Below are 27,996 nucleotides of genomic sequence, written 5' to 3'. Positions count from 1 at the left end.
CCACAGGGGGCGCTGTTGCGCAGGCGCTTGCTGATCTGCTGCAGCTGCAGGTTCTGGATGCGGCTCTGCTCCTGTTTCAGCCAGCGCAGCCTCCCCCTCCGGAACGCAGGGTCCTCCTCCATCAGCCGGGTCACGCGCTCCTGTTTGGAGAGGTCTTCCAGCGAGCCGCTGCCACGCGTGCTGGTGCCTGCAGAAGGGGAGGAGAGAGAGAGAGGGGAATATTGTGATAGGGTGTCGTGACATTCGGATTTCTGTGTTGTTGTTTGTCTCTGACACACCGGGTTCTGGGTCCAAGCGTTAATGTTATAAATAAAGAGCGCACTACCTTCTCCGTCCTCCGAACTGCCCCCTCCTCCCCCCGCCCTCCCGAAGAGGGGAGAGGAAGAGCCTCCGTCATCATCAACATCATCATCATCCAGCAGGTACTCCTCCAGCCCTGTCTCATCCTGGAGGGAGAGGGAGGGAGAGAGGGAGGGAGAGAGGGAGGGAAAGAGAGGGAGGGCGATGAGAGAGGGAGGGTGAGAGAGGGGAGGGAGAGAGGGGAGGGGAGGGAGAGAGGGGGGGAGGGAGGGGAGGGAGGGAGAGAGGGGGGGAGGGAGGGAGAGAGGGAGGGAGGGAGGGAGAGAGGGAGAGAGGGAGGGGGAGAGAGGGGAGAGAGGGGAGAGAGGGGAGAGAGGGAGAGAGGGGAGGGAGGGAGAGAGGGAGGGGGGGAGGGGAGGGGGGGAGGGAGGGAGGGAGAGAGGGAGAGGGAGAGAGAGGGAGAGGGAGAGGGGAGGGAGAGGGAGAGAGAGATAAAAATAAAAAAAATGACAAAACAACTTTTGGCCACAGCTGTATCATTAGGGCACAGTTTGGGGGGTGCCCATCCTTCCAGTCCCGTCACCATCAGTGCAATAAACCAATATTATTAACCCCCGCCATCACCACGGGAGAGTGTGGAGTAAAGGGGGTCTGTCCCCCCTCCAGGTGCAGACTGCCCTCACCTGCGCGCTGATGGACGGTATGACCCTCTCTTCATCTTCATCATGCGATCCCTCAAAGCCTTGATCTCCTCGTCCTTCATGTTATTCTGCAGCTTCACCTCCTGCAGTATATCGCTCAGCTTGTCTATGTGGGCCTTCAGTCCGCTCACGTCTGCCTTGCCCTCCCCCTTCCTCCCCCCCCGCTCCTCCTCCTCCTCCTCCTCCTATCCTCTCCTCCCCAATCCCCACGGTGTCCCACACGTCCTGGGCCACCTCCCTCCACGTCTCCTTCTCCAGGGGGTCTCTCTTGGCGTACATTCGGCTTAGCTCCTTCATCTTGACGATGGCCAGGGCTTCGATCTCCTGGCGCGAGTGGCGGAAGTCGTTGAGGGCCCACCTCGTAGCAGATCTCTTTTGACCGCCTGCATCTTCAGGTCGGCCAGGGGTCACCCACTTGGGGTCCTTGGTGATCCGACGCCGCTGAGGGATCTGGTACACCCGGCGCGGTTCCCGTTTCTTACCACTGCTGGGGAGCCCGCAGCGCTTCACGATGCTCTGGACCCTGAGGGGGGGGGCGCCGGGGGGAGGAGAGAGGGAGGGGTTAATTCAATTCAGCAATGTTCAGTTCAGCTGTTTTCCAACAAGCCCAGGGATGGAAATAAGACCCCTGTTGCACAGCAGTTTCACTCGTTCCAGCTTTTATTTTGATTAGCCGCAGTGTGTGTAACAAGCACAGCCGTGTCTCGTTAAACGAACAGTAAAACCAGGAGTGGATCAAACTTGCTGTGCAACGGGAGTCTTATTTCCAGCCCTTGCTATGAGTGATACGCAGAAACCAATGCAGAATTTTGTGACTCCCCAGCGTGGAGCCCCAGTCCGATTCCTGTCTCACCTTGTTGGCTGGGAGCTTCTCTCGCAGAGTTGAGATCAGACGCCAGCTCTCCTCACACGAGCGCTTGTCAGAGTCGTCCCCGCTGTCTGAATCTGCGTACTGGAGAAGGGGGGTGAGTCACTTATGCGTTAATCACAGACGACACATTTTATTATTATTATTAATAATAATAATAATAATAATAATAATAATAATAATAATAATAATAATAATAATTCATTATTAATAATAAGTCATTTAGTAGACGCTTTTATCCAAAGTGACTTAGAGACTAGGGAGGTGAACTCTGCATCATCAACAACTGCTGCTGCTGCTGCAGAGTCACTTCCAATAGGAGCTTGTTTGTTTGACGTCTCATCCGAAGGACGGAGCACAAGGAGGTTCAGTGACTTGCTCAGGGTCACACACACACAGGGAGTCAGTGGCTGAGCCGGGATTTGAACCTCCTGGTATCAAGCCTGTTTCTTTAACCACTGGACCCCCAAGCCCACTTCACACCTAACCTCAGCAACACTTTTTTAGTTTATTTTAGCGTTGGCGCATGGACCCCGGTCTCTGTGGCACTCTGGGTAAACAGAAGCTGTTGCCCACGGAAAGCTCTCTCACCAGTCTCTGTTGCTCCAGCAGTAAGTCTGCCTCCTCCTTCTCTTTGCGGTACTGGCTCTCAAAGTCCTGCAGTCTGGGGGGGGGGGGGGAAGACAAAGAGAGGCGCACGGCGTGACACAGGGACACTTGCAACACCCCCGCAGGCTTGCAGCCCGGTACAGACAGACACACCCACCCTGCGCTCAGTGACTCGCTCAACCAGATGCTTCAGCTTTTTAAATATATTTGACATTTAACACAAAAACAGCATTTAAAAAAACACACACACCCCACTAGTTGCCCAATTTCCACCCTAGCCCCTCCCCTTCCATCCTTCAGCCAATCCCCACCTCTCATCAATCTCTACTGTGATGTCATTTTACCTCCCCTTCCCAGCCTCTTTCCCTTTGCTCCAGTCCCTCCCATTGTGACATCATTGCCCAGCCCCGCCCCCAGTCCCTTACCCCTCCCCACCTCTATTGTGATGTCATTGCCCCTCCCCATCTCTATTGTGATGTCCTCTCCCCTCCCACCTCTTCTCCATCTCCAGTTTGATGTCGATGCCCTGCTCTTCCAGCAGCTCTTTCTGAGCGAAGTTCCAGTCTGCCTTCTGCTCCCCCTGCTGCTCCAGGCTGGCGTTGCGCTCCCGCTCCAGCCTCGCCTGCTCCGGGTGATTGAACCGGAACACGTGGCTCTTTCCCATCACAATGCGGTTTCCTGCGGGGGCACGGCAAACTCAGAGAACTCTCCCGGGGAGGCAGCTTCACCTCGCAACACAAGCGTAGCTGCTGTGAACAGGCTCAGCGGTTAAAGAAAGGGGTCTTGATACCAGGAGGTTCAAATCCCGGCTGAGCCACCGACTCACTGAGCGTGACCCTGAGCAAGTCACTGAACCTCCTTGTGCTCCGTCCTTCGGATGAGACGTAAAACAAACAAGCTCCTATTGGAAGTGACTCTGCAGCAGCAGCAGCAGTTGTTGATGATGCAGAGTTCACCCCCCTAGTCTCTGTAAGTCGCTTTGGATAAAAGCGTCTGCTAAAGGACTAATTAATAATAAGCTTCAATGGGGACTTGACTGATGACCAGCAGTGGCTTCTATTCACAAGCCTTGAAATTGCAAGTTATTTTTAAAATATATATTTTTTCCCCATAAATAAAATCAAGTTAAATATTCCTGAATGCGTTTCATTCGACTTTATGAAGCAAAATTAGTTCATTCTATATAAAGAGCGTGTGCCAAACACACACGCACGCACACACGCACGCACACACACACACACACACACACACGCACGCACATACACACGTTGCCTGTAAACACGAAACCCTTTTGTGTGACCACAGCTCTCGCGCACCTTGCTTCAGTATCACCGGCTCAGAGATCTGCTTCCCGTTCAGGTAAGTCTCCGCTCCTTCAAACGGCTCGAGAGTGACCTCCACTGGAAGAGAAGTGTAATTGCAATCAGAGACCACATCGCTCCCGTCCATGCGAACAGACACTGGAGTGATTTAATAAAAAAGGTTATTTGAACCCAACCCTGGCTCCAGCTCAGGGAACTTCTTATCCTGTGTAAAAAATAAACAACGGCGATTAAAATCTTAAGAGCCTGAACAAATCATTATAAAAGGAGATCCGAAACTCTGGAAGTAGGAAGCAATTGATAGCTGCACCATACCTGTGGCACTTCCTGGTAAGCTTTAGGAGAGAGAGAGAGAGAGAGAGAGAGAGAGAGAGAGAGAGAGAGAGAGGGAGAGAGAGAGAGAGAGGGCATAAATAATAAGAATGATGTTTTATTTAATAGCGTTGTGAATGGTCTGCAGTGGAGTCACTGTGTATTAAGGCCAGGCCCTGACATTGAAGCCAGTGGAATTGGGGCAGTGAAGATGCAGCTAGAATGTGTGGTGGTCTCCCCTGGCACCCTACCCTACCCTACCCTACCCTCTCCTCTCCTCTCCTCTCCTCTCCCCTCTGCTCTCCTACCCTCCCCTCTCCTCCTCCTTCCCCCCTCCTCTTCCCCTCTGCTCTCCTATCTTCCCCTCCCCCCTTATTCTCCCCTCTCCTCCCTTTCCCCTCTGCTCTCCTATCTTCCCCTCTCCTCCCTTATTCTCCTCTCTTCCCCTCCTATCTTCCCCTCTCCTCCCTTATTCTCCCCTCTCCTCCCCTCCTCTCCTCCCATATTCTCTCCTCTCCCCTTCCCCTCTGCTTCCCCCCTGCTCCCCTCTCTCTCCCTCTGCTCTCCTCTCTTCCCCTCTGCTCTCCTCTCTTCCCCTCTCCTCTCCTCTCCTCCCTTATCGTCCCCTCTCCTCTCCTCTCTTACCTTCCCCGTTGTCCTTGGTGCTGCTTGTGAAGACGCAGTGCTGCTCCTTTATAAACTGGCCGCTCAGTCGAATGTCCACGTCTTCTTGACCAACCCTGGACAGAGACAGAAGCTGGACTCAGAACGGTGTGTTTCAGATGAGACTGTGTGCAGGCTGCGTGACTGTGTGAAGACTGTGCGGTTTCCTTACCGTGTCACCCCCTCCTTAATGTAATAGAGAAGGCACTCCGACATCAAGGGGTCTTCATTGAGGTTCACCAGGTGAGGGGTCTGGGAGAGGAGGAAGAGGAGAGGGGAGCAGAGAGAGGAGGAAGTATAGAGGGGGGAGAGGAGGGGAGTAGAGAGAGAAAGGAGGGGATGGGGTATGGAGAGAATAGAGGGAGGGTAGAGAGAGAGAGAGAGAGAGAGAGAGAGATATGAGGGAAGGAGACAAGGGCTGAGAGATTAGAAATGTATACTTAAGAAAAACAAAAAAACTTCTCAAATTTGTACAACAAAACCCAACCGGGTTAGAAAATGAAAGAAGTAGGAAGTCGAGCCAGCGTGTGGAAGGAGAGCTGGGTTTAGACTCACCCCTTTAGGGGAGAACACCCCCACAGTGCCCCCGTCCTCCCGAATCGACACCCCCATCTCCTCCAGCAGCGACTCTCTGACAAGACAAGACAAGACACCCGCAGCGTGAGACGCAGGGACCCCAGCTCCCCCCGCAGCGTGAGACGCAGGGACCCCAGCTCCCCCCGCAGCGTGAGACACAGGAAACTTTTATAAAAAGGGTTAGTTCAACATGTTTTTATTTTTTAATATGCTTTACCATCCCTTGCTGTGCTTTACCATGCTTCCCTATGCTTTACCAGACCTCTCTGTGCTTTACAATGCTTCCCTATGCTTTACCAGACCTCTGTGCTTTACAATGCTTCCCTATGCTTTACCACACCTCTCTGTGCTTTACAATGCTTCCCTATGCTTTACCAGACCTCTCTGTGTAATATCTATTTTGTATTTAGCCCAGGGGTGTCCCATCAACCAATCACAGTCCCGGAGGGCCGTTCCACTCCAGGATTAACAAGTCAAATGAGATCATGAACTCGGTCTGGATGGAGGTTTGTTAACTGGTTCAGTTAGAACAGGGGGTTGGAATGAAGACCAGGAGTGGAATGTGGCTCCGGATTCTCGGACTGCCCTCACCTGTCCATGCGGATCTCCTCCGTCTTCCTCAGCTTCTCCTCCCAGGTCTCGTTGAGCTCGGCGATGATCTTCTCCGTCTCCTTCAGCCTCTCCACGGCCTCCTCCGTGCTGATCGGGGGCGCCTCCAGCCCGGGGTAGCTGTCAGATGGCCCCCCCTCAGCGTGGGGGTCCGAGGCGAGGTCCGGCTCGCTGCCTGGGGAGGGGTGCAGCGAGGGGGGGCCGTGCGCCCCGCCCAGCACGCTGTGGTCCCCTGCAGAGGGGGGCAGGGGGGCGCTGCTGTTGATGTTATTGACTTCGATGGCGACGCCTGTGTAGGGAGACGAGGGGGGAGGGTGGGGGGGGGGGTCTTGATTAAATAAAGCTGCATTTCACTATGACAGTAGAGTTGTTATAGAATTAGCCTGCAGTGTGTTAGTCAGGGATGGAGTTGTCTGTAGCATTGTGATGTGTGTGTGTCAGTGTCGGGTCTTTTGCTCTGTGGTGTGTGTGTCGAAAGTCTCTCTCTCGCTCTGTAATATGTGTGTCTGTGTGTGTGTGTGTGTGTGTGTGTATGAGTGAGTGAGTGTGTGTATGTATGTATGTGTGGGGGTGGTCGGGTCTCTCTCTCACCCGTCGCTGTCACCAGGCTGCTGGGCAGCCCCTGTGAGAAGAGCAGCTCTCTCAGTCGGTTCAACTCGTGTGTGCGAGTGTGTGTGTGTGTGTGTGTGTGTGTATGTATGTCTGGGTGTGAGGGGGTGGTCGGGTCTCTCTCTCACCCGTCGCTGTCACCAGGCTGCTGGGCAGCCCCTGTGAGAAGAGCAGCTCTCTCAGTCGGTTCAACTCGTGTGTGCGAGTGTGTGTGTGTGTGTGTGTATGTATGTCTGGGTGTGAGGGGGTGGTCGGGTCTCTCTCTCACCCGTCGCTGTCACCAGGCTGCTGGGCAGCCCCTGTGAGAAGAGCAGCTCTCTCAGTCGGTTCACCTCCTCCTTCAGCTCCCGGATGAGTCTGGCGTTCGGATCCTCGTTGATCACCGCGTTGCAGCGGATCTGCTTGGCACGGTCTGCGTACCTGAAACACAACACAACACAATACAATACAATACAACACAATACAACACAACACAATACATGATACCTGCAGCACAGTCCTGCGCTCACCTCAGAGTGCTCAGTGTTTATCACACAGTCCTGCGCTCACCTCAGAGTGCTCAGTGTTTATCACACAGTCCTGCGCTCACCTCAGAGTGCTCAGTGTTTATCGCACAGTCCCGCGCTCACCTCAGAGCGCTCAGTGTTTATCACACAGACCCGCGCTCACCTCAGAGTGCTCAGTGTTTATCGCACAGTCCCGCGCTCACCTCAGAGTGCTCAGTGTTTATCGCACAGACCCGCGCTCACCTCAGAGTGCTCAGTGTTTATCGCACAGTCCCGCGCTCACCTCAGAGTGCTCAGTGTTTATCGCACAGTCCTGCGCTCACCTCAGAGTGCTCAGTGTTTATCGCACAGTCCCGCGCTCACCTCAGAGTGCTCAGTGTTTATCACACAGACCCGCGCTCACCTCAGAGTGCTCAGTGTTTATCGCACAGTCCCGCGCTCACCTCAGAGTGCTCAGTGTTTCTTCGTAGTTGATGTCGGCCGGACTCAGAGCTGCAATCATCGCTGTGCGCGAGTTTCCACCTGACAGAAAACCAAACAAACAAACAATCAATCAAACAAACACTCCCACGTTATTTTCACAACTCGTTTCTTTATAACAACGTGATTACAATCGATACGAATTGATTTCACATCGGCGACTTATAATAGAGCCTTCATAACGTCTTTCATAGCTTTAACAAAAATACCAATAGAAATGCTAATAATAATAATAATAATAATATAAATAATTTATAGCGATACCACTGCTAATATTAATGATACTAATATCAGCAATAATAATAATAATAATAATAATAAAAATAATAATAATAATAGCAAAAGAAATATGATAGCAAAACCACTACTATTATTATTATTATTATTATTATTATTATTATTATTATTAATAAAGTGAAAGGTCGTGTGTGCTCCTCCGTACCCAGGTTTTCCTTGAGCAGCCACGTCAGCACAGAGTCCCTGTAAGGAATGAAGTCCGATTTCCTCTTCTTGCTGCTTTGCTGTGGAGATCAAGCTCACTTTAGTTCAACAGAAGCTGCTTCCATTGACACAGGCATTTGAAATCCGGGGCCAGAATCTGAAGGTACCGGAACGTCGCTCAAATACTTCAACAAGAATTCGGATGCATTTTATTTGTATTCTGAACTAGTAACGCGTGTAAGAGGCCATGCATGTGTGTCAGTCAGCGGGCAGAAGGAGGATGTCTGAGCTGAATATACAAAATGCAGCCTGACCAAAAGTTTTGTATCACCTGGATTTTTTAGGATTGAGACAATTTTTTTTTTTTTTTTAAATCTATATATGAACATAATTTAGATCTTTTATTTAACATCATGTTGTCAAAGAAACTACAAAATGATCTCGCAAAAAATCTAGCGGAAGCCATAATAGTAGTACAGTAGTATTTCATGTTAGATTTTGGTTTTTCGTTCAGTATATGGAAAACTACAAAGCGGTGTGTAATTCAATATGTTAACGTAACATTATTCAGCAGGTTTCATACGACTTTATGAAGCAAAATGAGTTCATTCTATAGGGTGATGATGCAAAACTTTTGGCCAGAGCTGTGTATTTCTTAGCAGACGCCCTTATCCAGGGCGACTTACAATTGTTACAAGATAATCACATTATTTTTACATACAATTACCCATTTATACAGTTGGGTTTTTACTGGAGCAATCTAGGTAAAGTACCTTGCTCAAGGGTACAGCAGCAGTGTCCCCCACCTGGGATTGAACCCACGACCCTCCGGTCAAGAGTCCAGAGCCCTGACCACTACTCTCTTACCATCTCAGCCAGTGCAGATATAACCTTCCCCAGGGTGGTCAGAGACTTGTTGATGTTGGCTCCTTCCTGCAGGGGGCAGCACAACACAGGAGAAAGAAGCAGGTTTAGAGGGAGGGGAAAAAAATCCCAATAAACTGTCCAAATAAGTAACGCATCACATGTCATAGAGTGTGTCACCTTTAACCTCACGCCCTTTGCCCCGGAAGAGTCAGCCCGTTCACTTCCTGCCAGGTCAACCAGACTCACTTTGCTGACCTAAAAAAAAATAATACAATACAATTACTCAATAAATAAGTATTGCTGATTCCAGACTTTCAGGGAATTTGATGGTGTCTCCATCTGAAGAGCTAAGGCCTGCAGTTCATTTTTTCAGCCACTAGAGGGAACCAAAGCTCCACTTGCTGGCACATCTAAATCTATTCTATTTATAAGCAAAAGGGCTATATTTAAGTTAACTGTACAGCAATGCAGATCTCAGCTCCCACGCCTTGCATTAACACTTATCTGTTAAAATGAGCGTCTCAGTGGGGGTGTGTACTTAGAGACAGCTCATGGGCTTATATACGAGAGACCAAAATGGCTGATGGCATTTACTCAGAAAATAGCTTCTACCCAAGAATTAGAGCATACTTGTGTGACAAGATAAACAAACAACTGAAATGGTCAGAAGCGATTCCTCGACGAAGCGAGAGCGCGGATTCCGCTACCTTTTCCGTGTCCAGGCTGGTCATCTCGTCGTGGCGTTTCTGCGTGAAGACGATGGTGAACACGGCGTGCGAGCGGCTGCTCGTCTCGTTCATATTGGTGGCGGCCACCGTCCTGCCGAGCGAGACACGAGAGTGACGTGCGTGGAACATGCAGGGTCACACACAACGATGAGGGTCATCGCAATCTCAAATCACATTGTGGCTTTCTCCCGAGCTAGCAGATCCCGTTCTCTCTGTCTCTGTATCCGTCTCTCTCTCTCTCTCTCCCTCTCTTTCTCTATCGCTCTGCCTCTTTCTGTTTATATCTCTGCCTCTCTCTCTCTGTTTCTCTATCTCTCTGCCTCTCAATCTCTCTCTCTCTCTCTCTCTCTCTCTTTGTTTCTCTATCTCTCTGCGTCTCTCAAAACCCTGTAAACCTGTTCAACCTCTGTGACCTCGGCTGACCACGCCCCCTGGCTGACCTGGCCTTGTTCCCAGAGTCCATGAGGTCAGCGATGTCCCTGAAGGAGGTGACGGCCAGCTTGGACAGGTCCTCCACGTAGGGGCCCATGATGGGGTGCTCTCGGACTCGAAGGTTACCCCGACTCTTGGGGTTCAGGAGGTCTCGCACACGCTCACAGTAAATCTCCATGTAGGACACCTGGGGGGGGGGGGGGGGTGAGAGACTGAGGGTCAATTCACTGGAACTCTCTCCTATACAATCCTTACAGGGTTATTGAAACTAGAAGAGACCGAGTCAAGCAGACCAGCGTTTGGGCTCTAGTGCCTTCATCAGTGTTACTGAAACTAGAAGAGACTGAGTCAAGCAGACCAGCGTTTGGGCTCTAGCTCCTTCCTCAGTGTTATTGCAGGGGGTGAAACTATTTTCCTTTTACAATAAATGCAAATTGCACTTTGTAGTAAATATCTTGCTGAGTGCATGTTATATGTGAGCAAAGCAGCTGAGCTACCAATGCAAGAACATTCAGGGATGGGAATAAGACTCCTGTTGCATAGCAGTGCCACCCATTCCAGGTTTTAACACAAGCTTGATTAACCCCAGTGTCTGTAGGTAACAAGCTCAGGTTGGTACTAAACTCCTAGTAAAACCAGGAATGTTGTGCAAGGGGAGTCTTGCCTCCAATCCCTGCCTTATATTCCTTTATTTTAATCAAGCATGCTCTCACCTCCACAGAGAAGGCCAGGTCTGTGCTCTTATTCTCCACAATCCTCTTGAAGAGATCCTCACAGAGCTGGAGAGAGAGAGAGAGAGAGAAAGAGATGGTAAATACGTCACCCTGCTGGCCCCTGTGTGCTACCACGCCCTGCTGGTCCCAGTACCTGTGGGATGATGCCCTGTTGCTCGGGCTCCTGTCTGCCCATCATGGTGTAGGACTTGCCCGCGCCGGTCTGCCCGTAGGCGAAGATGCACACGTTGTAGCCCTCGAAGGCGTGCAGCAGCATCTCCTCCCCAATGTCCTTGTACACCCGCTGCTGGGACGCGAAGTCAGGGTCCTCCGCCTGGACAGAGGCACAGACAGACAGAGACAGACAGACAGACACAGATAGAGACACACACACACACATACACACAGACAGTCAGACAGAGACACACACAAGACAGAGGCACAGACAAACAGACAGACACAGACAGACACACAGCCAGAGACACAGAGCAACAGACAGAGACACACACAGAAGCACAGACAGACACAGACAGAGACATAGAGACACAGAGGCACACAGACAGAGACAGACAGACAGACAGAGACAGACAGACACAGACAGAGACATAGAGACACAGAGACACACAAACAGACAGACAGACACACGCAGAGAGATCAATAAGTTTCAATGGTAAGTTTTCAGTTGTCTACAGCACGTATTTCAGTTGAAGTCACGTGTCGCCACTCATTTTAACAGAATGCTGCGAAGTGCAATTTCGATCAGTGAAGTGTTGGAACTGATTAAAAGGGAATGGGAATTGCGAAGGGATTTTGAAAACCAGGAATTGCACCCCAAGCCTGTGCAGCACACGGAGAGTAAAATCAGAGGCTTACCGTGGTGTGAGACCAGTAGGAATAATCGAAGGTGAAGCTCTTGGGGCCCTCTTTGGGTTGTTTGGGGTTGGTGATGCCTGGGGAAAATATATATATATATATTACACAATTTAAAATATATATATACAAATAAAATGATGTGCAAAAACATTATCAAAGGGAACGCTGGGTATTCCTAGATCAGTGCTAATCCGGGTCTGTGAAATTATTAACACCCCCTCCCCTCCCCTCCCAGCCAATGCCCAGGTCTATATTTAGTTCGGCTTCATTATTATCTGCAGCAGCAGCACAGCCTGAGATAACACAGGGCCTCCAGATTGTTCTGCAATGATAATAAACACTCACACACAGAGTCCTGGGGTGAGCGCGCGCACACACACACACACACACACACACACACAGAGTCCTGGGGTGAGCACACACACACACACACACACAGAGTCCTGGGGTGAGCGCGCGCACACACACACACACACACACACACACACACACACACACACACAGAGTCCTGGGGTGAGCACACACACACACACACACACAGAGTCCTGGGGTGAGCGCGCGCACACACACACACACACACACACACACACACAGAGTCCTGGGGTGAGCACACACACACAGAGTCCTGGGGTGAGCGCGCGCACACACACACACACACACACACACACACACACAGAGTCCTGGGGTGAGCACACACACACACACACACACAGAGTCCTGGGGTGAGCGCGCACACACACACACACACACACACACAGAGTCCTGGGGTGAGCGCGCGCACACACACACACTCCTGGGGTGAGCGCACACACACACACACACACACACACACACACACAGAGTCCTGGGGTGAGCACGCACGCACACACACAGAGTCCTGGGGTGAGCACGCACACACACACACACACACACACACACACACACACACACACATTCCTGAGATGAGCACACACACACACACACACACACACACACACACACACACACTCCTGGGGTGAGCGCACACACACACACACACACTCCTGGGGTGAGCGCGCACGCACACACACACACACACACAGACAGTTCTGGGGTGAGCACACACGCACACACCGACACACACACACACAGAGTCCGGGGGTGAGCACGCACGCACGCACGCACACACACACACACACAAAGTCCGGGGGTGAGCACACACACACAGAGTCCTGGGGTGAGCACGCACACACACACACAGAGTCCTGGGGTGAGCACACACGCGCGCGCACACACACACACACACACACACGCACAGACATAGACACACACCGACAGAGAAAGACAGACCCACACAGACACAGACACACACATACACATCAAAACGGAGTGACCCGGGGTACACACACACCGACACAGACACAAGCACATCTCCCATTTCCTTTCACACATCTCTATCACAGTGGAGAGCCCTGGAGGTGCAGGGGTGGAGGGGGGGTGGTTTTCAGACAGCAGAGCTTTGATCAGGGCTGCTCGTGGTTAAGATGACAAGCCTGGGGAGCAGAATCAAATCCCAGCAAATGCAGGGAGAGACGGAGAGACACCCGTGAGATCACAGAGGCAGACCGCAGTGCCACTGGAATAAGCTTCCTCTTGCCTCAAACCAGGGACGGAAACAAGACTCCCGCTGCACAGCAGTTTGATACATTCCTGGTTTTACTAGGAGTTTAATAAGAGGCCCAAGGATCTAGGAAGCGCAAGACGACCTGAAAACAGCAAATGCTTGTGCAAAGAGAAATTCCTTTAACCTCGGAGCAGATCGCCCGTTTGAAACACGTCACTACAGGACGTGATCGCTTTTTTTCTTTCAAGACTGCACATTTCAGAGAGCAGAACAGCTCCTGCCAGCCACAGAGCAGAGTCCTGAGTTCAATCGGACAGGCCGAATCCCCTCCTCTGGATCGCAAGCTTTTCTTCCGCTCCGAGTGAGCAAAGCATCTGTTTTCAACTACCGGTTAGGGAAGCTTTTATTAACTTCACATGCTTTCAGGCTGCTGCAGGTTAACAGGTACAGTACTTCATTAACAGTAAACAGACTAGCGGTTTGTATGGTAGGGAACATATTTAATGAAGACACAGTTTCTTTTAATTGCAATTCCAATGCAGCCCTGCTGCTGCATCAGGAGCCAGGAGTTTGAGCAGGGTTACAAACTCACACTAGCCCTGCTGCTGCTGCTGCTGCTGCACCCAGTCCTGGGGTTCAGAGCTCCCCTCGATGAAGTCTGTTATTATTATTAATATTGAAATGATCAGGAGCCAGGAGTTTGAGCAGGGTTACAAACTCACACTAGCCCTGCTGCTGCTGCTGCTGCTGCACCCAGTCCTGGGGTTCAGAGCTCCCCTCAATGAAGTCTATTATTATTATTATTATTAATATTGAAATGATCAGGAGCCAGGAGTTTGAGCAGGGATACAAACTCACACTAGCCCTGCTGCTGCTGCTGCTGCACCCAGTCCTGGGGTTCAGAGCTCCCCTCAATGAAGTCTATTATTATTATTATTAATACTGAAATGATCAGGAGCCAGGAGTTTGAGCAGGGTTAGCCTAGCCCTGCTGCAGGACGGAGCACAAAGAGGTGAAGTGACTTGCTCAGGGTCACACACAGCGAGTCAGTCAGCGGCAGAGGTGGGATTTGAACCGGTGACAAGCCCTGGACTTTAACCACTGGACCGCACTGTGTAACAGGAGCCTTCTCTCTATCCCAGTGTTACCAGCAGCCCACGGCTTAAACAAACACCTAAACAAATTGATGCATTCTGTAAATCGCTGGGCTTGGTGCTGGGCTGGGTCCACTCAGCTGTGGCATTCCAGTCACTCTCCCAACAGCTGCGTGAGTGTGACCCGACATGCCAAAATATCAAAGTGACCATCCAGCACAAACTCAGAACAGGGGGGGGGGGGGGGTTAAACCATCACATGGTAAAGTGTCTCAACTTCTTAGTCCTTGAACGCAGTTTTGATGGAATAAGTTCACGGAAACATATAAGAGAATTTATAAAGGACCAACATTTCTAATGACGTCTGAAATGAAAACTCTGTTCTGCTGTACAGGAGAGAGTTTCTCTGCTCTCTCTATTAGATGATAGTGTACCTGGTTAATTACACTTTTGTTTTCCCAATGCAAAATTATATTCGAATCTTCATTTAAATTGTGGTGAACTCTACAGCTGTGGCCGAAAGTTTCACAAAAAGAGTCTATACCGGAAGCCATAATAATGTTAGATTTCAAAATGTCACATTTTTCAATAGGTCAGTTTAGTTAAGTATATGGGGAAAACTACAAAGCGGTGTGTGATTCAATATGTTAACGTAACATTATTCAGCAGCTTTCACTCGACTTTACAAAGCAAAATGAGTTCATTTGGAGGTCATAGGGGCAGGTCTAGGAGACCGAAGCAAACTAAGAGAGCTCTCGCTAAGATTCAGCCCACTTCTGCTTTTTTGTGGTGCTTTTTTTACATTAAAACTCTCACAATTCAACAAAACTAGTTCATTCTACAGGGTGGCGATGCAAGACTTTTGGCCCGAGCTGTGTAGGGATAATTGTTCATAATGGTTGTCTCTTTTGGGTGTGAAATGTCTTGAACAAAGAAGAACGAATCCAGAGTGATGAGTGTTGCAGACAGTCACTGGGGTGTGGATTGTGTGACATTCCCCCATGCTGTCTGATTTATGATACACCCAACATTAAAATCAAGACATTTATTAGATTAATAACCATAACTACTCGGGGTGTAACGCTAGACTGATGTCTCAATACAGCTATAGCCAAAAGTTTAGCATCACTCTTAGAAAATGAACACATTTTGCTTCATTCTTTTTTTTTTTTAATGAGACAGGGAAGGTATGTATCCATACCAGCGATAAAAACACTTAATTTAAGAACCACTTGGTGATCTGCAATGAAGTGTGCTGTGCCTTTGTTGATTTGCTATTCAAATCGGGGAGTTGGTGAACCAGCATGGTTTGCATAGAGAGAGAGACAGAGAGAGAGAGAGAAACAGACACAGAGAGACAAAGACAGAGAGAGAGAGGTAGAGCGATAGAGAAACAGAGAGAGAGAGACAGAGAGAGACAGAGAGAGAGAGAGAGAGAGAGACAGAGAGACACAGAGAGAGAGAGAGAGAGAGAGCGAGAGTTGCCTGGCTTCTTGTTTTTGCAAAAGACAACTGGTATATGCAGGGATTGAAATCAGACTCCTATTGCACAGCCGTTTGATCCATTCCAGGTTTTACTACAAGCTTGATTAGCCACAGTTTGTTAGCTATACACACTCAGGTGTGTCTCATTAATAAAACTCACAGTAAAACCAGGAACGGATCAAAACGCTATGCAACGGAAGTCTTATTTCCATCCCTGTACTGTGTGCACCAGGTCTGTTTGTGGCTCCTTCCCAATAATAATAATAATATCTTTATTTTTATATAGCGCCTTTCATAGTGGACCACCATCACAAAGCGCTTTACAGAGGCAGGCTGTGAACTGTGCGTTATATGCAGCAGTGTGGAGTAGTGGTTAGGGCTCTGGACTCTGGACCGGAGGGTTGTGGGTTCAATCCCCAGTGGGGGACACTGCTGTTGTACCCTTGAGCAAGGTACTTTACCTAGATTGCTCCAGTAAAAACCCAATTGTATAAATGGGTAATTGTATGTAAAATAATGTGATATCTGTATAATGTGAAATAATGTATAATGTGATATCTTGTAACAATTGTAAGTCGCCCTGGATAAGGGCGTCTGCTAAGAAATAAATAATAATAATAATGCAGAGTCACTTCCAATAGGACGTTGATTTAACACCTCATCCGCAGGACGGAGCACAAGGAGGTGAAGTGACTTGCTCAGGGTCACACACAGCGAGGCAGTCAGTGGCAGGGGTGGGATTTGAACCGGTGACCTTCTGGTGACAAGCCCTGAACTTTAACCACTGGACCACACTGCCTCCTATAATGTAGGGTAAGCGAGCATTTTGTAACGGATTTGAATCTGAAAAGCAACGTGCCCTTCGCTCTTCTGTGTAATCTACAGCACTTTGTAAAAGTTTCGTTAGATCTGGAAGCTGGAGCGGAGGAGACTTGAGTCAGCTGGACCTGTCTTCTAGGAATGCAAACAAACAGAGGAAGACGCTCTTTCTTGTTCAGAAATTATACGGGAGACTGAGACGAAGCAGAAGGCAAACCAAGAAGGGGAAAATGACAGAAACATGCCAAGTCTACTTTTAAGGTGCAACACAGAAACACAAGCAGACACAACAAACGCCAGGAGGCTGACGTCACCCAGGAAGTGTAACGGACATCCGGAGAAGAAGGCATGGAAACCGAGAACTTTCTATAATCTGGCACTTAATTTAATTATTTTCCGAGCTAATAAAACAGCGGTATGCAGTTTAAAAGTGCTTGACAAGTCTTTTAGTGGTTCTGGAGCTGATTTTGGAAGCACTGGAATAACAGCATGACGAATCCTTGCTTGTCTTGCTTCTCCGCCTCCCCGTCTCTTGTCCCTAAGTAAGCGGCTGGTTTGTTTACATGGAGACAGGATTTCTGTTCCCTCGCACGCGCTCCCTCTCGGGCTATTAATAGAGGAGTCAGGGCCAGTCCTGCGCAATTCTGCAGCACAGCTGGTGCTGTTTGGCACTTCACAGCAATGCACTCTCTCGCTCGCTCTGTGTACCCCCTGCACTCAATACCCACTAGGGGAGGAGCAAGACAGCGATGGCCAAACGTTTTGCATCACCTACATTTTTTAGGATTGAGACATCACCCAACAGAATGAACTCGTTCTGCTTCATAAAGTGGAATGAAACCTGCTGAACAATGTTAACATATTGAGCTACACACCGCTTTGGAGTTTTCCAATGGAAAGACGTATTTAAAACATGAAATACTACTGTACTGCTATTATGGCTTCCGGTGTAGACTCCCCTCATTTTGTAGTTGCTTTGATTACATGATGTTAAATAAAAGATCGAAATTATGTTCATATAGTTTTGTTTTTTTAAACAAAAGTCTCAATCCTGAAATTCTAGAGGATGCAAAACGTTAAGCCATAGCTGTGCGTGCCCACGCACACACACACACACACACACACGCACACACACGCACACACACGTTTGCTTGGTGTTGATAAGGGCTTTGCATTGACCCCCACAAAGTTCAGAACTACTATGCAAACACAGGAACCTGGCGATCAAAACAGTAATGAAATTACTTCTGGTTTGTTGAAAGATCTCTTTTAAAACAGCTTGAATTTTCAGCCATATCTAGAAAACCCTCAACAGTGCTCCATTTTTGAAAAGGCCTCTACACCGGCCAATAGGAAGCGAGTTTACTCACAGGTGGAGCTGCCCTGCATCTGGATGACACACTTGGCGTCGCGGTTGGTCTCCCGAGAGTTGAAAGGTCGCACCCTCACCGCGACCTTCACCGAAGCAGCCATCTTGGATTGAGGTCAGTTTCGACGGGAGAGGGGGGCCCAGAGGAGGTGGGGGGGTTTAAAAGATCCCAATTAAAAAAAAAAATCTGTAACGAAGCAAAGAAAAAAAAGTTAACAATATGCTAAAGAATCCATCAAGAAACGGAGTCAAGCAGACCAGCGTTTGGGCTCTAGTGCCTTCATCAGTGTTATTGAAACTAAACTGAGTCAAGCAGACCAGCGTTTGGGCTCTAGTGCCTTCATCAGTGTTACTGAAACTAAACTGAGTCAAGCAGACCAGCGTTTGGGCTCTAGTGCCTTCATCAGTGTTACTGAAACTAAACTGAGTCAAGCAGACCAGCGTTTGGGCTCTAGTGCCTTCATCAGTGTTATTGAAACTAGAAGAGACTGAGTCAAGCAGACCAGCGTTTGGGCTCTAGTGCCTTCATCAATGTTATTGAAACTAGAAGAGACTGAGTCAAGCAGACCAGCGTTTGGGCTCCAGTGCCTTCATCAGTGTTATTGAAACTAAACTGAGTCGAGCAGACCAGCGTTTGGGCTCTAGTGCCTTCATCAGTGTTACTGAAACTAAACTGAGTCAAGCAGACCAGCGTTTGGGCTCCAGTGCCTTCATCAGTGTTATTGAAACTAAACTGAATCAAGCAGACCAGCGTTTGGGCTCTAGTGCCTTCACCAAGGTTGCACATGCATCCTTCAGCACTTCACCCCCTTTTTCTTTCTTGTAAAACCATACTGAATTATCATTGCTTCTCTTGGCATAACCTGAGACTCAAACAATGACCGGATTGTGTGCAAACATTAAAAAAAAATATATATAGAAAAAAGTCTCCTAGGCGACAGAGCCACGGAAACACCGCTGTCTTTTTACAAGGTAGCTGAAATGAAGCGCTCTCCGTGGCCGCGTTACAAGTAAAACCAGTCTTAAAGGCTTTTGTTTTGAGGAAATAAAATAAAAAAAGAACAGAACAGAAATCTCTTCACATATGAAATATAAAACCGCTCTCAGCCAATCGAAACGCCGGCTTTGAGTACTTTCCGGAACATGATCATTTGGCCTGTCGCCTCGCGCATGTTGCGTTACCAGACACCCATTTTAAAAGGCACAGATAATGCCATTAAAAATTATCTTCTTTAGCAAAAACGCGACCTCAGTCCTGCGGGGAGATCATCTGATTGCTTTTGCTGCTCCTCGGACTGGAATAAACTCCCCACCTGACTCGGATCCACAGTGTCACTTTCTCTCAGAGGCTGTTGCTTGATCGTTTGAAGCAGCCTTGTGATTGCACGTGATGTGATGTGAATACAGTAACTCACGGAGTGTGAAGCGGTGAGCTCTCTGCATGCTTGTGTGTAACTGGAACTTGCTACTGCCTCCCTCCCTCCCTCCAGGGAGGGCTTTCTAAATCAGCTTATCAGCTCACACAGAGTTAAACTGTTATGGTGGTAGCGTATTTAAATGTCTGAAATAATAATATTAAGTCCCAGGCATGGAAATAAGACCCCCCTCCCATTGCATTACAGTTTGATCCATTCCTGGTTTTACTATGAGCTTAAAATCAGACACACCTGAGCTTGTTAGCTCTACACTGGCTAATCAAGCTCATAGTAAAATCTGGCATTGCTGCATATGCTATGCAAAAGTCTTACTTCCATCCCTGTTAAGACACAGCTGAGCTTGCTCCCTATACACTGGGGCTTATCAAGCTTGCAGTAATAAGACCTGGAATGGGTGAATCTGCTACGCAACAGGAGTCTGATTCCCTCTAGAGTCTGTAGGTAATAATTCTAAACACACACAGCCTCCACTGTCAATATTAACTCACTACCTCAGACCCCTAGGGGTTGAACAGGTGTTTTCTACCTGAACAATTTATTGGCAGGGACTCAAGTATGACTGCATCCTACTGTCTGTTACCCATCTGCCCCGGGCAATGGAAACAAGAAAACCAGCCTTAATTACACCTGTCGCTCCCGGAAACCACAGAGCTGCAGATCAGCCTTGTTCCCAGGCAGGCAGGCAGGCTACAGTATGGGCGGATCTCTCTGTACATGCTGCAAGGCACGGTCTGAAATGATGGGCATTTGTTTTGTTTGTCTGATTTATTATTGCAGGGTTTGAAACAACAACGAAACAATGTCAGGATTTTATCGTCTTAAAAGTCTCTGCACAATTTGAGTGAATGGATGTGATTCTTCCAGATTTATGTATAAGTATATATATATATATACACACACACACACACACAGCTATATCATCCTGTAGAATTAACTAGTTTTGCTTCATAAAGTCGAATGAAAGCTGCTGAATCATGTTAAGTTAGCATATTGAATGACACACCGCTTTGTAGTTTTCCATATACTTATTATTAGTTTATTTAGCAGACGCTTTTATCCAAGGCGACTTACAGAGACTAGGGTGTGTGAACTATGCATCAGCTGCAGAGTCACTTACAACTACGACTCACCCGAAAGACGGAGCACAAGGAGGTTAAGTGACTTGCTCAGGGTCACATAGCGAGTCAGTGGCTGAGGTGGGATTTGAACCGGGGACCTCCTGGTTATAAGCCCTTTTCTTTAACCACTGGACCACACAGCCTCCTACTTAATGAAAAACTGACATGAAAAATGTGACATTTCCAAACATGAAATGCTACTGTACTACTGTTATGGCTTCCGGTATAGACTTTTTTTTTGCGATATCATTTTGTAGTTTCTTTTCATTACATGATGTTAAATAAAAGATCTAAATGATGTTTTTATATATATAAATGTTTTATTGTACTTTAATGCTTTTCTTCTTTGTTAAAAGCCTTGAGATGGCTTGCCATGAACGGCGCTCTATAAATACATTTCGATTTGATTTGATTTACTGGGAAGGACATTTTAAAAACTGGTTCAAAAGGACTGGTTTATTGTTTCGCTGGAGTATAATGGTCAGGTTTTCTACCTTCATTCAGAACTAGTTGAACCTGTTCCTTATACAGGGCCAGTGTAATATACATCCCGGGCTGTGCTGTGCTTATGAAAGGACCTGTGTAATATACAGGAGATGATAGAACACCTCTCCTCTTTCTTTCCTTCATTCCCCATTGCTCTCTACCGCTCCCTCCTCTCTCTCTCTCCCACATCCCTGCCCAAACCCCTCGGCTTGTGATGAGAGAACCTCTCTCTCTTCATTTCTGTCTCCCCTTCTTTCCTTCCTTCTCTCTCAATCCTCTCTCTTCGCACCCTCCTCACATCTCCATGCTTTCTCTCCCATCGTCCTTGTATATTTGTAGCCTGAGCTCCTTGACTTGCAATGAGAACCTCTCTGTATTTATCTCCCCTTCTTTCTTTCCTTTGCTCTATCGTTCTCCTCTCTCTCTCTTAAATCTCAGTCCTTTTTCTCTCTCCCACCTCCCTTGTACACTGAAACGTGTCTCCGATTCAAGGCTGGTTCATACTTCAGACTCCTACAGAATTTCTGGTCGGAGTCAAGGCTCTCTGACCCTGTGCGACCGGTCGGAATTACGTCACCCATACTCTTGTGACGTGCGTCTTTTTCGGAAAGTCGTATAGCCTGTTCTCACGCGTCCGTGACCTGAAATCACATGGGGTCGGATAATGTTGAGAAACGTCAGCATTTGCTGCATTGGTCGGAGTGAAGCTGTGCAGCCTGACGTATCGCATTCACCTGCGACAGAAGCATCAACCACACCTCAGTCTCTCCATACGTCTTACAGAATCGGGACTTCCAGTTTCCTGTGTGTGTGCCCGTTTCCTTCTGCAGTTTGCGGTCACTAAACTGTATTGGTAGCTCGCTGTCTCTCTCCGCCTCCCTCTCCTCTCCTCTCCTCTCCTCTCCTCTCCTCTCTTCTTCTCTCCCTCTCCCTCTCCTCTACCTTTGCAGCCCGCTCTCCTTGGCTTGTGATCAGAGCTGAAAGGAATGTGCAGAATTTCTCCCGATCATCGCCTGGGCCCCTCCTTGGCAGAGTGGAGAGACTCTTTTTTCTTCTTTCTTTTCTTTAATTATACACACACTCGACAGTTCCAAAGTTTGAAATACTAAAAGGAAAGAAAATCCAAAACGACAAACGTTTCGACCAGAGCGTCTTCAAGTTGAAACGTTTGTCGCTGAATTTGCGTTGCTTTTAACCTGGCGTTTGTGTTACATTCAGACACAACCACCTTCCTCTGTTCACATCCCTGGGTTCTGGTTCTCTCAATAACTTGGGGTGGGGGTGGGGGGGGGGGGGTTAAGAGAATGTCCGTACCAAGTTTCATCACAGCTGGATAAGCGGTTAAGACCAGACAGGCACTTCCAAATGCCACCAGATCCTTGCATTATACTGTGTGTGTGAAACTGCATGTGTGCGGACACCAGTGTGTGTGTGTGTGTGTGTGTGTTTGACCGTGGGTCTGTGTGCGAGTGTGTGTGTCTGTGGATTTGCGTGCAATTGTATGCATGTCTGTTTGTGTGTGTGTCTCTGTCCGTGGGTCTGTTTACAAGTGTGTGTCAGTTTGTGGGTCTCTCTGTGGGTCTGTGTACTAGTGCGTCCATCTGTTTGGAAGCGAGTCAGTGAATATATATTCATACAGTATCCATTTACACAAAGAGAATTTAAAGAATTCACTTCAAGGTCTGACTAATTGCTTATAATACTAACCAGGGCCATCCCAAAACACATCCTATGAAATTCACTCAATCCACATATATAGACAGATGGAGATTGCGTCACTCTGCTTCCACTAAGGAAAACCAAACAGCAGATAAGCAACTATCACAGAGACGTATAACAAGCACACGAGCCCCGAACCCAATCCTGGCTGATAGAACTCAATTCACTATTGAAATGATCAGGAGTCCTGTTCAAATAACAGACTTCATTGAGGTGGGGAGCTCTGAAATCTTAAATCTTTCCGAACTCTCGTGACCTGCGAATGACCTTCGCCAAGGTCAGAGGTCAGGAACGTGTCTCAGCCAATCCTAACGAGGAGAGAGTTTCTCACTGTGGCAGGAAGAGAACAAAAAAAAAAAAAAAACATGTCTGGAAACAGGCTTCAAAAAACCTTAAAAAAAGGTCAAAGCTAAAAAGAAACTAAGTAGACAAGTTTCTACATTTTAAAGTCTTTAAAAGACGCAGAGAAAGACTTCTAGTCTGAATGCTCACCGCTGAATTACTTATGTTTCTTTTAGCATTTTTAAATTCAGAGTTTTATAGTTATGGATCACAATTTAAAAAAAAAATGAGAAAAAATAATGGCACAGTTATATGCTCTATTCCAGGGTTTCCCAATCCTGGTCCGGGGGACCCCCTGTGTCTTGGTTTTCATTCCAACTGAGTCCTCAATTACTTAATCAGACCCTTAATTGAACTAATAATGTGCTTCATTAGAACTTTTTAATTGTTCTCAGTTCCTAACAATGTTGTCGATTACAAGTTACTTATAAAATTACTTGTTTAAAAGCTGAAAATTAAAAAAGTCAGGGCAGCAGTGTGGAGTAGTGGTTAGGGCTCTGGACTCTTGACCGGAGGGTCGTGGGTTCAATCCCAGGTGGGGGACACTGCTGCTGTACCCTTGAGCAAGGTACTTTACCTAGATTGCTCCAGTAAAAACCCAACTGTATAAATGGGTAATTGTATGTAAAAAATAATGTGATATCTTGTAACAATTGTAAGTCGCCCTGGATAAGGGCATCTGCTAAAAAATAAATAATAATTAAGCTAATAAATAGTTCAATTAAGTAATTGAGGTCTCAGCTGGAATGAAAGGCAGCAGGATACAGGGGGTCCCCCCAGGACCAGGGTTAGGAAACCCTTCTCTATTCGGTGCATGAATTCCAGTTGTTTTGCATTCCTCAAGTTCAGCCTGTCAGCTCTACATGAACCTTCATCATTACAAACCGAGCACGTTATCCATCTGGTCTGTTTGGGCATGAACATGCAGGAATGCCGGGTATGCTGCCACTGTCGAAAGCCATCATAAAAACACACGGTCCATCACCGTTTTTAAAAGACTCCTACTGCATAGCGGTTTAACCCATTCCAGGTTTTATTAATACCAGCTTGATCAGCCCCAGTGTGTCTAGGCAACAAGCTCAGGTGTGTGATTATTAAACTCCTAGTGAAACCAGGACTGGATCACACTGCTGTGCAGCGGGAGTCTTACTTCCAGCCCTGGTATTTTTATTAATGGAGTAGAGGTGAGGTGAGGTGTAGGGGTTGGTAGCGAGTGAATTAGACGGCTGTCTGCCCCATCCAGACCCCACTGCTCTTATCTCTATCTTCTATCTCTACCCCTTTACTGTACTTCGGTCCTCAAACAATGCAATCTGGAGCCTGCATTTTTAAATCTCACACTCTTGTCAGCCGCTTCACATGGTTTCATTAACTCCAGAGTCCTATTTAAATTTACCGGTGTTTAGTCGACTGCAGAGGACAGATCTACTTAATATAGGCACCAAAATAAAATAAATAAGAAAATAAGAGACAAAACCTGGCTTCCTAGTTTTTTTTTTCCTTCTCAGTAGATGTACATAAACAAGCAAATTACAATAAACTCTTCCCAAGTTTGAATCTAAAAAGCAGAGACCATATAAGGAGCAGACGTAAAAACAAACGGGACGCTGCCTGGTCTGGAGTCGCGTTGAAGCAACACATTAGCAATCCTGCAATCCAATTTATTTATTTGGGGGGGCAGGGGGCGGGTTCAATATTAAAACTATAATAAAATATATTATAGTATTCTTTAAGATAGTTCGGTACATTTCGTTTAACGAGAGTTGTCGAATCGCGTCAGGGCGGGGTGCTTCTCGAAAGAAAAACTATTAGATTTTCGGTGCTTTTTACCTCGACTTTGACTTTAAGAATTAAATCGATCCCCGTTCAGCCATTCGCTTATCGCAATCGCACACACACTGACAAACGCGTTAGTAATGCGAATCAATTAAATGGGCTTTTAAAAATGGGCCAAGCCTTAATTTGTCATTTCCAAGCAGAACAAACGAGCAACGTTAAAAAAGCCTCTAATCTCTATTAAAGATAGAATGAAAAACTAAAAAGTATTTGAAGCCGGACGCGTATTTAATATACTCGTGATGTATTTAGATTAACGAAGACGCTTCTGTCTTTAAATGAAAAGTTACGCTTGCGATTTAAAAGTCCGAAAAGTAAATGAAATCGGTTTTTACTATGAACGCGTTTCTCAGTGTGTGATTGAGATGCACGAATGGCTGATCAGGGATCAATTGAATTTCTAAAGGAGAGTCGAAAGTAGACGGAAAAATCCGAAAATCAGAAGCCGCATGTGTATAGGCTAACTCGATCTTCAATCCTAAGGCAACACAGTATTTATACACACATATATACAGAGAGAGAGCACAATTTGTGGGATGGTTCAATGCTATGAAAAGAAAATGAACTTATTTTCAAACTCGGCACTTTGGAGCCATTTGGAATGAACATTCTATTCTGAGGTCATCATCTTCATCATCATCACCATTCTGAAAATTTGTTTAAAAGACTATTTGTTTGGTTTTTTTTTTTATCAACTTCTTAAAGTTTTTTGCAATTCAGCCGATGAAGGACTTATAGTCCTGAAACGTCCTGATAATTGATTTGTGATCAGTTATTCTACCTTTTTAAGTACCTGAAATATCCTTTTCTTATGTATATATTTAGCTCAAAGAGTACACATCACACCTTTCAGTACAGGAGAAAGGGAGTTCACTTTGTAAATAAAAAAGAAAGTTTTCCTATTGTGCGCCTGTTAAACTAGACGCGTGTGACTTTTATTTTCCTGGATTTATCGAGCAAAAGGACGCTGCCGGCGGACTCACCGTGTGAAACAAAACGTATTAAAATAAAAGACTTTAAAAATAGTACCTCACGCAGCAGCTGTAGCGAAGTGGCGGTTTTGAAATTGTAACAGCGTGATAAAAAATAAGAAATACAAAAATAAGAATTAGTTTCAGAAGGTTTTGAACAGATGGTGGGGCTGGACTGGCCTGAACTGGGAAAAAAAACTAAACAAAACTAAAGGCCTTGTTGCCGGCGTGCGAGTCATTCACTTTGAAGAAACGGCAGCTGTCACAGCTTGTCAAGACCCATCATTTTCAATTTCTCTCTCAAAACACAGAAAACACATCATTATCTAAACCCCTGCCTTACACACCCTTCATCGTGGAGCCGGTAATGCGATCGGCATACTTTTTAACACGTATTAAATGTCATAAATGATTCGATCGCTTTTTTTTGTTTAACAGAAGTTACTTTCTTTATTTTTTTTTAGTTTGGATCTCTTTTTCTACAGAGTAACCTGACTTCCCACATCATGTTTCAGCACGACAGCAATAGCCACCGCAGACAATATAAATTGAATGTTTTTTGTATTACTGTGAAGGCAGAGAAATAAACCACATGATCGCCAGACAGACAAAAACAGCCACGCAGATATTGACTGCAGTAGCAATATGGATGGGAAATTAAATAGACTGGTCAGTAAATCAGTGCAGCACAGCGCATCCCACACAGAAAACGCATAAAAACGCCTCCATTCGGCAATCAAATACTACTGTTTATTACAATAAGCTCCCAAATTATCATATATATATATAGAGAGAGAGAGAGGAGAGAGAGAGTGAGAGAGAGAGAGAAGAGAGAGAGAGTGTGAGAGTGAGAGAGTGAGAGAGAGTGTGAGAGTGAGTGAGTGAGAAGTATCAAACTTTAACAAACAAAAATAACTTACCAATTAAAAAATAAAAAGCCAAGTTGTTGTTTTTTTTTGTTATTATTCCGCTGCCATAGTTTCAAATCGCGAGTTGGGTTAGCAAAACTTCAAAAGGACGCCCTCCGTCCTCCTCTGGCGCTGGCTTCCCTGGTATTTTTTTTGCCAGTATCGGTACCATCCTACACAGACAGACACCCCCCCAGCCTGTGTGTGGATCGGGAATGAGAAAGAAAGGAGAGTTAGGGGGGGGGGGTCAAAAAAAAAAACCGAAAAAATAAATCTCTCTTTACACAATCCGAAAAATACCGATCAGCAATTCGGCAGCGATATATACAATCCCAGCGAGTTGTTTCACAAAAAAAAAAAATAAAATAATCCCGTAACAAACGTTCCTTTTTTTTCACTCTCCTGTTTGGAAAGGGGTTAAAAATGATTTATATATATTTGGCTTTAAAAAAAAATGACCAATTTAAAAAAAAAAAACTAAAAAAAAAAAAAAAAAAACTTAGGGCGAAGTTTTTCTTTGTGCGGCGGGCGGGCGGTCGCTCGCGCTCGAGCTCGCTCTCGCTCTCGCTCTCGTCTTGCTTAACCGCCTCCCACCCCCCTGCGCGAGCCGGTATCCATCTCCCGCGTGACGTCAACCCGGCCCGGGCACTGGACGAGAGTTCGGGAGATTTTTTTTTTTTTTTTTTTTTCTGGGAGGAGGAGGGAGTTCTCTTAAAAAGGCAACGCCTAAAGGAAACACGGTAACTGCGACAGGTGGGGTCCACCTTTAAAAGGGCAACTGTGTTCCGCTCGTCTTAAAAAAAAACCCCACTATGTTTCAGAATTGATCTATTGTGGATGTACAGTGCTGTTTTTAAACACTGCGTATATATGTATAAGGCGTCTGCCAAATAAATAGGAGGCTGTGTGGTCCAGTGGTTCAAGAAAAGGGCTTGTAACCAGGAGGTCCCTGGTTCAAATCCCACATCAGCCACTGACTCATTGTGTGACCCTGAGCAAGTCACTTAACCTCCTTGTGCTCCGTCTTTCGGGTGAGACGTAGTTGTAAGTGACTCTGCAGCTGATGCATAGTTCACACACCCTAGTCTCTGTAAGTCGCCTTGGATAAAGGCGTCTGCTAAATAAACAAATAATAATAGAAAAAATAATAATAAATACATACATCAATCAATAGATACTACTAATAATAATCACCAGGTTTAGTCAAGTTTTTAACAGCTTC

General features: G+C 46.8%; 1 protein-coding gene across 1 annotated transcript; it reads right to left on the bottom strand.

Moving 5' to 3' along the window:
• On the bottom strand, nt 1-27,420 carry LOC117971645 (kinesin-like protein KIF1C). Its single transcript, XM_059014720.1, is given in 27 exon segments — nt 1-187; nt 326-446; nt 984-1,186; nt 1,188-1,355; nt 1,357-1,377; nt 1,379-1,405; nt 1,407-1,524; nt 1,856-1,953; nt 2,461-2,533; nt 2,973-3,156; nt 3,795-3,878; nt 4,758-4,852; nt 4,948-5,027; nt 5,331-5,406; nt 5,943-6,249; nt 6,838-6,989; nt 7,519-7,597; nt 7,998-8,076; nt 8,864-8,929; nt 9,041-9,118; nt 9,571-9,682; nt 10,032-10,210; nt 10,737-10,802; nt 10,891-11,070; nt 11,610-11,686; nt 17,960-18,145; nt 26,787-27,420. Coding segments are annotated over 26 exon segments (2,883 nt in total). The 5' UTR covers nt 18,063-18,145; nt 26,787-27,420; the 3' UTR covers nt 1-130.
• Nucleotides 27,421-27,996: the final 576 nt, after the last annotated feature.

The sequence above is a fragment of the Acipenser ruthenus genome, chromosome 48, assembly GCF_902713425.1.
Source record: "Acipenser ruthenus chromosome 48, fAciRut3.2 maternal haplotype, whole genome shotgun sequence".
Classification (NCBI taxonomy): Eukaryota; Metazoa; Chordata; class Actinopteri; order Acipenseriformes; family Acipenseridae; genus Acipenser; species Acipenser ruthenus.
Note: the sequence above shows the minus strand (reverse complement) of the source record. Positions and strands in the feature narration are given on the sequence as shown.